Here is a 12,733-nt window from a genome sequence, read left to right as displayed (position 1 = left end):
ACCCCGTCTATGTATAAAACATATCTGATGTGACAGTTAAACAGCGAATTGTTTGAATATTTTATCCAAGTGTGTGGACAACATGCTATTACCCATGACCGGTCAGTTCAAATAAAGGAGCGCGTTGATATCAATAATCGATTGTAGTTTAAGAAGTCTGATTCCTCGATCATAAAGATTTTGTCGGTAATGTGCGGACGTTTAGGCTATAGCAACGCACCAGATACGGGATTAGGATGTGCTGACCAGTGGAGCTTCGAGAAGGAACTCCCTTGCTGTGAAAGGAATGAAACGCATCAGGTATTTTTGAAAGACATGTCATGGACAGACCTCATAGGAGGTAAGCACTTGCTCTTAAGGTAAACGCCAGCAATGACATTTAACCCTAAAAACTCGGTACATCTTCGCGGCTGAGGCTCCTGGGAGTAGCCATCTTATATGGATTGAGAGTAGAATAATTGTCATCGGTTGCTATAGTAACCATCGTGCTCTATCTTTACTACTGGCAGCTTATACGTCTGCTTCCATTTTCGATGCATCTGCCTCCAAATTTTTAGTTTTCGCCCTTCTCTCCATTTCGCTCGCGAATTTTTCCAATTCAACCTGTCGACTGCTGATATACCTTCCTCTTTCTTTGCATGAAGGGACTGAAATATAGATCATTTTAAATATTACAGTAAATATCCATTATTGTGTCCTTAAAACAATACTAGTAATACTGAAAATTACTGTTGACATTGCCATTATTCAATATTTCACATACTTATCCCGAGTGTATATGGGTGATTTTATTTATTTTTTAGAATATCGCCAAACATGAATCATTATAATACTTTAATAAATATAGCGCTCCTCTGCATTCATGTTTATTTCATCACGACTCATCCTTTGTAAAATATGTTTAAAACAGTGTCTATCACCAGGCTACGTCAATGTATTGCGGTACTGTTTTCGAATTTCGCGCCGCAAACTCTGCCTTTAATGGCGGATTCTATCCGATTCAATTTGTGACATTTTTCTTGCCTGCCACTTATGGGTATGTGTCTCTAGTAAGTATTACAAACTCTTTGGTGCTGCCTTCCACTTAGCGGCAAAAGAAGTTTGATTGAGCAGGCAGTTTACACAATGGTCTACAAAATGGCGAATAAAGATTAATGGAACTAAGTCACAGGCAGTGGTTTTCACTAAAAGATTCCCACACTTACCAGATGAACTCACAGTTCAACAACAAAACATACCTTTTAATTCGGCTGTAAAATATCTCGGCGTTTATCTTCATAGAAGACTGACTTACAGACAACATATAAATTTAATCAGAGACAGAGCTTTTGAACGTTTCATGCTGCTGTATCCTCTTTTCAAAAGTCGCATCTCTCTTAAAGTCAAAGTTTTAATATACTCTTGTCTGATCCGTTCATATATGTTATATGCTTGTGAAATTTGGTCAAATACTCATATACGTCATATTAAAAGACTGGATGGAATACAAAGATCAGTATGCAGGACGATCACGGGAGCAGACTATGATATCAGTAATTCTCAACTATATGAGTCACTAAATATAATGTTATTTAGTGATTATATTGAACATGCCAGAACCAAATTTTTAAACTCTGTAAGAACACATCCAAATCCATTGCTCAATAGTTTAGTAATTTCTCGTGTTTAATGAATGAGTGATTTCTTGTAAAACACTTCACTCTTGGTGAAAGTGTTTGAATGTAAATTGTATTTTTATACTGAATCATGTACATCTTGTAAAAGGCATGGGTCCATTTTGCGACCTGGTACTTAAATAAATGTACATTTCTGGGGGGGGGGGAGGGAAGGCAGTTTACGCAGCTATAGGATGCGATTCAGCAGGCACTGGTTATAGAAAAGCATTTTTCGTGTCCGTAGTGACATGTTCGCTAGCTTTGTCTGAAATTCAGCCATGAATTGTTACGCAAACCGCACCAGCTTTGCACAATAAGTAATCGCATTGTGGAATCTGCTTTTTATAGGTTTACAGCTGTGGAAAGACATCCCAATTTGTCCGAATATTTATTTTATTACCGGGTAACAATCTCACTGCTGATCTATTCTTCATTTAATTATAAGCAAGGACAGACTTTGGTCGGAAAGATGAACATAGGTCCCGAAGTGCCTTTAATAGTGTGTTGGAGTGATTTCACGTACCTATTGAACTTCCACGTTATTATCACTGAATAAATTAATTTTTTTTATAATTAAATTAGCGAATCTTTCCATATCTTTATGTAATTCCAGTTTTACGTTTTCAGTAAACATAGACCTAATATTATCAAGAATAAAAGGTGATTGTAAAGATACCAAATAAAATTTTAACCAACTAAAATCGGTAATTATTAGAGAAGGAAGAGATAAAAATTAATAAAATAAAGCAAATCAACATTGATAGTGGAGGATTTGCGAGTGCCATTTAGTATTCTAATTTATTTTAAATCATTTAAAATTATTTTTCGTAGGTCATGTGCAAAGTATGTTGGCTAAATTTTATTCCCGGAAATGCTTGCGCGGCGAATATTTAATTTTGATTGGTATTTGTTGTATAATAAATATTGAATTCCCAGCAACACTTGTGTGGCGACAACAAATTTGATTGGTGCAATATTATGTTGGCTACATTTTATTCCCAGAAATACTTGCGCAGTGATTACAAATTTCATTGGTGCTAGGTATTGTATTCCCAGCAACACTTGCGCGGCGACTAAAAATTTGATTGGTGCAATATATGTTGGGTATATTTTATTCCCAGCAACACTTGCGCGGCGATTACAAATTTCATTGGTGCAAGGTCTGTTGGTTACATTCTATACCCAGCAACACCTACGTGTCAAATACTTAATTTGATTGGTACAAGTTTTCTAGGATACATTGAATTCCCAGCAACACTTATGCGGTGACAACAAATTTGATTGGTGCAATATTATGTTGGCTATATTTTTGTCCCGACAACACTTGCGCGGCGATTACAAATTTCATTGGTGCAAGGTTTGTTGGGTATATTTTATTCCCAGCAACACTTGCGCGGCGTCTACAAATTTCATTGGTGCAAGGTTTGTTGGGTACATTTTATTCCCAGCAACACTTGCGCGGCGTTTACAAATTTCATTGGTGCAAGGTTTGTTGGGTACATTTTATTCCCAGCAACACTTGCGCGGCGTTTACAAATTTCATTGGTGCAAGGTTTGTTGGGTATATTTTATTCCCAGCAACACTTGCGCGGCGTCTACAAATTCCATTGGTGCAAGGTTTGTTGGGTATATTTTATTCCCAGCAACACTTGCGCGGAGTCTACAAATTTCATAGTCGACCAGGTTGGCGAGTTGGTATAGCGCTGGCCTTCTATGCCCAAGGTTGCGGGTTCGATCTCGAGCCAGGTCGATGGCATTTAAGTGTGCTTAAATGCGACAGGCTCATGTCAGTAGATTTACTGTCATGTAAAAGAACTCCTGCGGGACAAAATTCCGGCACATCCGGCGACGCTGATATAACCTTTGCAGTTGCGAGCGTCGTTAAATAAAACATAACGTAACATCTACAAATTTCATTCGTGCAAGGTTTGTTGAGTACATTTTATTCCCAGCAACACTTGCGCGTAGTCTACAAATTTCATTCGTGCAAGGTTTGTTGAGTACATTTTATTCCCAGCAACACTTGCGCGGTGTCTACAAATTTCATTGGCGCAAGGTTTGCTGGGTACATTTTATTCCCAGCAACACTTGCGCGGCGATTACAAATTTGTTTGGTGCAAGGTGTATTGGAGTAATACCTTCTGGTCGTAATGTAAGTTGTGTGTCGGCTTTTCTATTTGAGTGTATGAAGCGCGTGCAATAAATTACTTAACTGCGTATTAGTGCTGAATATTATTTAGTGTAAAGTGTGCATAAAATCCGTTCACTTTTTATTGCATAATATTTTGTAGAACTAATTACAAAACTGTGATATTTTAATGTGAACATAGATTTACATGTTATCATAACCTGTTTGCTTCAACCTTTTGCTATTTTGTGATTTAATAAAGTAGAATTTATATTGTGATTTTAATTTTACACATCTCTCTACTTTCGTTACTTGTAGGTAGAAAATTCATCACAGTCCCTTCTATGACATTAGCTGTACGTACGTTTGTATGTTACTTCCTCTGTTAGAAAGGCCTAATATATAAATGCAATTCAATACAAGCCATTATAAAAAGAAAGAAGTAAATAGTGCAATTAAAATTTCATTTAGTGCAGCATGTACATATGTTTTATTAACTTATTTTATATTATGCTACAGGAATACTTATAAAAGTGTGCCTACTTATTTAATGTGAAGAGAATTCACCAAGTTAACGTAACATGTTTGAATCAACGTATAGAGTTCAGAATGAAGGTATATTTTTTAGATTTAATAAAGAAGAATTTGGGATAAAGTTTAGAACTCAGTTACCTTCCTTACTTGCGGGTAGAAAATTCACCAGTCCCTCCTATGAAATGTGCGTATGGTTATATTATCAGCTCTACTAGTAGGTAGTCAATAAATATAAATCAATGCGGCCCAGCATAGAAAGAAATAAATATCATTGAAATAAATGCAAATTGCATGTGCTGGATTCATACATAACATTACACTCAATTATAATGTAGGTATAACTTGCGAATGTAGGTATATAAGGTGAATACACTAAACATAACCTATAATTCCTATATGACATCATAATGTATGTAATGGCAGCGCATTGGAGAACATTAAAAGTAGGCAGAAAGTGTTATATAACTCCTCCTTAATTTGAACTGAATTCATTAAGCATTCTTGATCTTTGTGCTGAAATTTTTATCAGTACCTACGACTAGTTTGTTTGAAAATTTCTATTTTCAAATGTTTGCTTTGACTGTGATATAATAAGAATAGGCGCCCAGAGCAAGGTTGTAACCAGAATATCAGAAATTTTTCAAAAAATGGGGAAAAAACCCAGAGTGGTGTACATGCTTTTAATTTTATAGAGCGAGGTTGAGAATCAGACGTGTGCTGATATTAATACGAGTAGGTAAAGCATTATCAATCATTATTCAAGAAATGAGGTTTATAATAATAATAATAATAATAATAATAATAATAATGATTTATTTAACCTGGCAGAGTTAAGGCCATACGGCCTTCTCTAACACTCAACCAGGAGTAAAAACTGCGTTATAGAAACACTACAAATTTACAAAGTACACACAAAACTGAATAAGATAATAATAATAAAATGTAAACAACAAGTAAGAAGAAATCAGACATAATATATAACATACAGAAAGAAAGAAAAAAAAAGCATAATGAAATGTCAACAGCAGGTCAAAAATAAATGAGGCCTACAAAGTATAAAAAAATAAGAATTATTGATAATAATAATAATAATAATAATAATAATAATAAATAGAATAGTAATGATAACAATAATGATAATAATAATATTAATAATATTAATAATAAATAAAATAATAATAATAACAGGTCTAATAGCAATAATAATACTAATAGTAGTAATACAATAGTGCAGTACAAAGCATACAATGAATACAATATTTTTAAGTATACACAGTAAGGAAAATTATGTTTATATATAGCTCAACTTATCACATTAGAGATATACCATTATCGGAAAATATGAGAACAAAAATATAAAATAAGTTAAATATCACTAGAACATAAAAAAAAATTGTGAATACGTGGAAACATGCAATACAACACTTGTCATAATAGTAAGTTAGTTTGGCAACTCGTCATAAGATAATTTTCTAACTTGGATTTGAAAGATTTCAATGTTCGGCAGCCCTTGACTTCAGGCGGCAGAGAGTTCCAGTGACGAGAGGTAGCAACAGCGAAAGATGAGGAATACAGAGATGATGTGTGAAGTGGAATTTCTAGCGTGTTATCGCGTTGTGATCGAGTATTAATATTATGATAGCGAGAGAGAGTATGAAAACGAGCGAATAAATAATAGGGGGATGAAGTGTGCATAATTCGATATAGGAGAGAAAGTGAGTGCAGATTTCTCCTCTCATGTAACCTAAGCCATGATAACTTCTCGAAAGAAGGTGAGATATGATCATAGTATCGAACATTACAAATGAAGCGGACGCACGCGTTATGAACACGCTGTAGTTTCTGGGCGGAATCAATCCTGAGATCACTGAACAAAACGTCGCAATAATCGAAGTGAGGTAGAATGAGTGTCTGTACCAGCGTCTGTTTTAATTTAGATGGATAATGATACAATCTTTTTAGTGAATGGAGAATAGAGAATGCCTTCTTACATGTATATTTAATATGCGTATCCCAACTAAGATTAGATTCGAAATGCACTCCGAGATTTTTTACGGTAGAGCTAAACGGGATGATTGTTTTATCCAGTTTCACAGGTGGAATATTCAGGTCGTTGACTTCAGGAATTAATCTACGGTTCGCGAACAGAATAGCCTGTGATTTACATGCGTTTAGGTTAAGCCCAAATTGTTGAGACCAGGAAGAGATGGAATCAAGATCTTCATTAAGACTATTAATGCTATCATTTAGTGCATCAGGACGCGCTGAAATATACAATTGAACGTCGTCTGCATATATTTGATATCTGCAGTGCTTAAATGAGTTGGAAATTCCATTTATATAAATAGAGAAGAGCAAGGGGCCTAATACTGATCCCTGAGGAACTCCTGTATCTACAGTACGCCAGGATGAGAAACGATTATTAGATATGACACGCTGCTGGCGGCCAGTAAGGTAGGAGTACATCCAGGTGATAACACTATCAGAAAGGTGTAGCGTTTGTAGTTTAGTCAATAGTAGATCGAAGTCAACAGAATCAAAGGCTTTGCTATAGTCCAATAAAACTAGTACAGTAGCCTGTCGTTTATCCATGGCTGCTCGTATGTCCTCAGTAACATTCAACAAAGCAGTAGAAGTGCCATGGCCATATCTGAGTCCTGATTGTAAAGGGTCTAAAAGATTAAATTCTATTAGGTAGTCTGACAACTGCTTATGAATGATGCGTTCCAGGGCTTTGGATAAAACGGGAAGAATGGAGATTGGCCTATAGTCTTTTGCAGAAGTTGGTGAATTTACTTTAGGAAGTGGGCGTACCAAAGCTGTTTTCCAGAGTTGCGGATAAACAGACGTGATAACTGAAGAATTGAAAATATGGGTTATTACAGGAAGCACGATATCAACTAACTTATTGATAAAGACTATGCTTATGTTGTCAGAGCCTTGTGCTTTAGATTTAATGCTTTTAAGAGCCCTTCTTACTTCAGAATCAGTAATGTGCGAGAAGAAAAATTTTTCGCGAGAAGGAGGAGGATTAGCTAGGAGAGTATTAATTGTATTTAGTTTTGACTGTTTTTCAGGTCGTATAGTGGGAGGTGAGGTAAAGTATTCATTGAGTTTATCAAGTGGTATGTTTATAACTTCAGCTTCTGATGCTTTCTTCCCTACTCCCATATCACGTAAGTTATTCCAAAGACACCGCGGGGGAACGGACGGGTCGACGAGACTCAGAGCGTGACGGCGTTTAGCATTCCTAATGCTTTGTGTGGTTTTGTTTCTAAGTTTTTTGTAGTTGTTAAAGTTTTCGGCAGATTTGTTGTTTCTGTACTTCCGGAAAGCAGCGTCACGTGACGTCATAAGATTACGAATACTGTCATTCAGCCATTATATTCTTGTTGTGGGCGGCTATTCAATTATTTAGCAATATATTTATTAATGTATTAACACAGTGGTCTGAAATTTCAATAATTGTGCTACCACATTCACATTCGACATAATAACCCTGTAAATCTAGTTTCTTTTTTCTTTTCGGAGGAGACCCGGAGGCAAGTACCGCAGCCTTAGGCTTATTGTGCAGCTTCTTTATATTGGGATGATTGTTGAAGTCTATTAGGATCGCTCTTCAAGCACATGATTCACCGCATGGTGTCATTGTATCGATTCAGCCATAGTATCCAGTCCTGACTGGAGACCTGATCCTCCGCCTTCCTGTGATGTTATCCTGCGTTCTCCTTAGATCGATGGCATCTGTTCGCAATTTATGTGTTTGAATCAGCTGCATTCTTGACCATAAGTATAGGCCTATGTCATATTTGATTCCGTGACTCACTAAGGCATCATCTGTCCCAGTCCACTGTAAAACCCCTGCTGGTTCGCTGGATATATGCAGCTCCCGCAGACAGATGCCGCCTATAGGCAGATCTTGGAATCACGTCCGCCATCTTTTGCTGGTAACCTGTAACTATATTGAGATGATTAATTAAGACGAAATGAATCCGAGGTGCAACGCCGATAGTTACTCGGCAATTCTGCTTCGAGTAACTGATGAAAAACCACAAAAAACCCAACGAGGTAACCTGTCCCGACCAGGATATTGAACCCGGGCTCTCTAGTTTCAAGCCAAGAACGCAGACTATTGCTCCACAGCGGTGGACAAAAAAATCTAGTTGCTCAACGCTTTGAGGTTACCGGACCCTATATCAGTACACTACAGTACATCTGTTGCTTAGTCAAGTGTTCGAAAGCACATAAGGCAATTCTCATAAGGCAACTAATCCAAGAGATAATGGGGTAGGGTGGCCATGTTCTTTCCCCCCTCCACTGCATACATTTTTGATTAGTTAACAGGTGAAACCAGCGCTGAGATAATTCCTGTGATTTCGTAAGTGAAATTAGATGAATTTATAAGATATATATATATATATATATATTTTTTGTGAAGATGCAGTTGATCGTATATGCATGGCATAATAAAAGCCAAAACCAAACTAACTTGTCACAGATTCCTATATGCAAGGTGTGTAAGAGTGCGAAAGGATCTACCTCACAGCTAGTTTAGCCCTAGTAACGTATCAGACGAATCACACTTCAGATTGCAGTATCGTAAGAAACGAATAAAAAAATTGAAGTACAGTGTAGGCAAATTGAATTTGTAATGCTTAATTATAATGGATAATTGCGAATATAGAAATGAGGTATGTATAATTAGTAAATATAACTTAACCTGTAATTTCAATATATTAAAATATTCGTACAATGCAACTAAAAATTATTGAATGGTGCATAGCCTAAATGAATGTGTAAAAATTTCGTAATGATGCGTGCTTTATTTAAATTAATTACGAGATTATGTACTGTAACACTAACGAAAATTATGCGGTATCATTTTATAATTTTTAGTATAAATATTTCTAGCTCTGTTTTGTTAAAATTGTGTATATTATCAAACATCGTATTATTTATAATATAGGGTATTCTCACATAAAAAAGGACCCAATAATTTAAATGTAATAAAATAGATGCAGTAAACAATAATGGTCTGATTACACAAGAGTAGCATCAGTAACGTTCCACCTAGGCCTAATCACATCTTAATTTATATGCCAGTCAATGTTTCCACTTTCAAATGTACATTATTACACATATTTACAGTTTATAACACCAAAACTTTACTTAACCACGTAAAAGTGCGTAATAATTAATCGAAATTTAGATAGGTATACATGTAAAAAACTTTGCCTACATCAACGTAAATTTCACACCAAAATAATATCATATCATAAGTCGCTCTTAAGAGAGCCACGTGGACTGCTTTACGGCCTTTATTATGTAAGGATGGCAGAGATTTGATCCATTGTATTCACAGCAACACTTGCGCGGTGATTACAAATTTGTCTGGTGAACACTATGTTTGATACATTGTATTGACAGCAACACTTGCGCGGTGATTACAAATTTGACTGGTGAACACTATGTTTGATACATTGTATTCACAGCAACACTTGCGCGGTGATTACAAATTTGTCTGGTGAACACTATGTTTGATACATTGTATTCACAGCAACACTTGCGCGGTGATTACAAATTTGTCTGGTGAACACTATGTTTGATCCATTGTATTCCCAGCAACACTTGCGCGGTGATTACAAATTTGTCTGGTGAACACTATGTTTGATCCATTGTATTCACAGCAACACTTGCGCGGTGATTACAAATTTGTCTGGTGAACACTATGTTTGATCCATTGTATTCACAGCAACACTTGCGCGGTGATTACAAATTTGTCTGGTGAACACTATGTTTGATACATTGTATTCACAGCAACACTTGCGCGGTGATTACAAATTTGTCTGGTGAACACTATGTTTGATCCATTGTATTCACAGCAACACTTGCGCGGTGATTACAAATTTGTCTGGTGAACGCTATGTTTGATACATTGTATTCACAGCAACACTTGCGCGGTGATTACAAATTTGTCTGGTGAACGCTATGTTTGATCCATTGTATTCACAGCAACACTTGCGCGGTGATTACAAATTTGACTGGTGAACACTATGTTTGATACATTGTATTCACAGCAACACTTGCGCGGTGATTACAAATTTGACCGGTGAACACTATGTTTGATCCATTGTATTCACAGCAACACTTGCGCGGTGATTACAAATTTGTCTGGTGAACACTATGTTTGATCCATTGTATTCCCAGCAACACTTGCGCGGTGATTACAAATTTGTCTGGTGAACACTATGTTTGATCCATTGTATTCACAGCAACACTTGCGCGGTGATTACAAATTTGTCTGGTGAACACTATGTTTGATCCATTGTATTCACAGCAACACTTGCGCGGTGATTACAAATTTGTCTGGTGAACACTATGTTTGATACATTGTATTCACAGCAACACTTGCGCGGTGATTACAAATTTGTCTGGTGAACACTATGTTTGATCCATTCAGTTCGCCGGCAGCAGCCGTGCAGTGTACATCGTTCCGAGTGACTAGGAAGCGGAGCGGTTGTTGTGATAAGTTATAGTTCGATAGGTAATAGCAATATAATGGCAACTAAAATAGTGCGTCAACATACATTGAGAGCAACATTTGACAAAGAACAACAACGACCTACAGCTTTAGATGTGCACCGTTGGATAGACGAAGTATTGAAGATAAAGGATGAAGAACTACAAACCATTCAGCTTGTTGGTAAGCAAAATGCAGCATATTTAAAATTTACATCCTCTGCAAATTACGAACGCTACGTACAGAGACATACCGGTACATCAGTAGTGGAATTACTTAATGGTGCTACGACGACAGTGACAATTACACCAGCTGAAGATGATTATGTTTCCGTCCGGATTTTAAATATTCCACCAGAAGTTCCCAATGATAGGATCCGTAATACTTTACAAAATTTTGGGAAAGTGCTTCAAATAGAAAATGAAAAATGGTCTCATAGATATCGATACAAAATAGATACTGGCATACGAGTAGTGCAAATGGTGATCAAACAATCTATTCCCACGAATCTAACAATTGCCAATTATGAAGCGTATATCACTTACCCTGGGCAAGAAAAAACTTGTTTCTTGTGTGGTAGTTCTAGTCATTTGCGGCATACTTGCCCTAACAGAAGTGTCAAAATGCCGATAAACACTGTACGTCGTACGCGACTGACATTTAGTGACATACTCCAGACACATGCTAATGTAACTACTGATGTGAGTGAAGATGGCATCCCACCTGAAATATGTGATGTACCTGGGCCATCTAACATGTCTACAAGATTAGTGAACGCTGATAATCAAAATAAACCAGTGAAAACAAACATCGAAAATGAATTGCATGCAGTTTCAGACAAACCAGTAGGCAAAGAGGTTACAAATAGAGTCATCACAACATATGACGTGGATAAAACGCAGAAAGATAATGGGACTGTAACTCAACCAATACCTGATTCGGACACTGATTCAGCTGAAGAACTTCCTTCAGCTGATATGCATGGAAAGCAGAAGACAGAGGACACGAGAGGAACAGAAAAGCAAATGGGAACCAAGTTGAATAACTCTGCCATAGGAAAGATGCCTAAGAAGAAACAAGACAACAGTGCTTCAACAGCTAACACAATGAAAGAGTCCGGTGATTTGAGCAATTCTCCTGACAATATTCAAAACATCAGTAGCCTACAATCTGGTTCGATACCAACATCCACCTCGAAGAACCTGCAGCATACGGAGGATTGGTATCAACAAATGGAGCAGGATGACACGACTAACACACAGTTTGAAGACAAAGGTCAGCAAAATGTAAAGAAAACAATTACTGTTACTAGACACCGTTCACATCCTTATAAGGGGGAAGGTAGTAAATTGGGGTTCCCCTTGTTAAAACACAATGAGTAATTTAACTGTTAATATATCATGTTAAGATTTTGCCCGATGTTATATTTACCGTATTTAAGAATTTAATAGATTCAATCTATGTACAATAGATGTCAAATTAAGTTTTGTATATTAAGTACAAAAGAGTAGAGATATTATAGATTATTGTTATAATATTGTATATATTTTTTTATATAAGAATATGTTACTTGCTATTATTACTTTACAAATGTCACTTGTAGCTATAGTCGGAACACTAAATTTTCACGGAAATTCTTCGCCTGTTAAAATGAAATTGCTGAATATTTTCTTACGAACAAATGATGTTGATGTGCTCTTCCTCCAGGAAGTTAAAACAAATGATTTCTCAGAGATCTATGGTTATACAGCTTATGTCAATGTTGGGTCAGAATCTTTAGGCACTGCTATTTTAACGAGGAAAGGGATTGATCTTCACTCTGTTGAAAAACTTCCATCAGGGAAAGGTATCAGTGGTATGTATAAAGACCATATGTTTTTAAATTTATATGCACCT

The 12,733-nt window shown here is 36.4% G+C and overlaps 1 protein-coding gene across 1 annotated transcript; it reads left to right on the top strand.

The window, feature by feature from the left end:
- Positions 1–10,791: 10,791 nt before the first annotated feature.
- LOC138693953 (uncharacterized) lies at positions 10,792–12,219 on the top strand. Its single transcript, XM_069817682.1, has one exon. It carries the CDS (start codon positions 10,876–10,878, stop codon positions 12,217–12,219), a length of 1,344 nt encoding a protein of 447 aa, XP_069673783.1. The 5' UTR covers positions 10,792–10,875.
- Positions 12,220–12,733: the final 514 nt, after the last annotated feature.

Source organism: Periplaneta americana, unplaced genomic scaffold (assembly GCF_040183065.1).
Source record: "Periplaneta americana isolate PAMFEO1 unplaced genomic scaffold, P.americana_PAMFEO1_priV1 scaffold_26, whole genome shotgun sequence".
In the NCBI taxonomy this organism is placed as follows: Eukaryota; Metazoa; Arthropoda; class Insecta; order Blattodea; family Blattidae; genus Periplaneta; species Periplaneta americana.
Note: the sequence above shows the minus strand (reverse complement) of the source record. Positions and strands in the feature narration are given on the sequence as shown.

Coding starts and splice junctions, on each gene's coding strand:
- LOC138693953 (XM_069817682.1), top strand. CDS start 10,876: ATGGCAACTAAAATAGTGCGTCAACATACATTGAGAGCAACATTTGAC.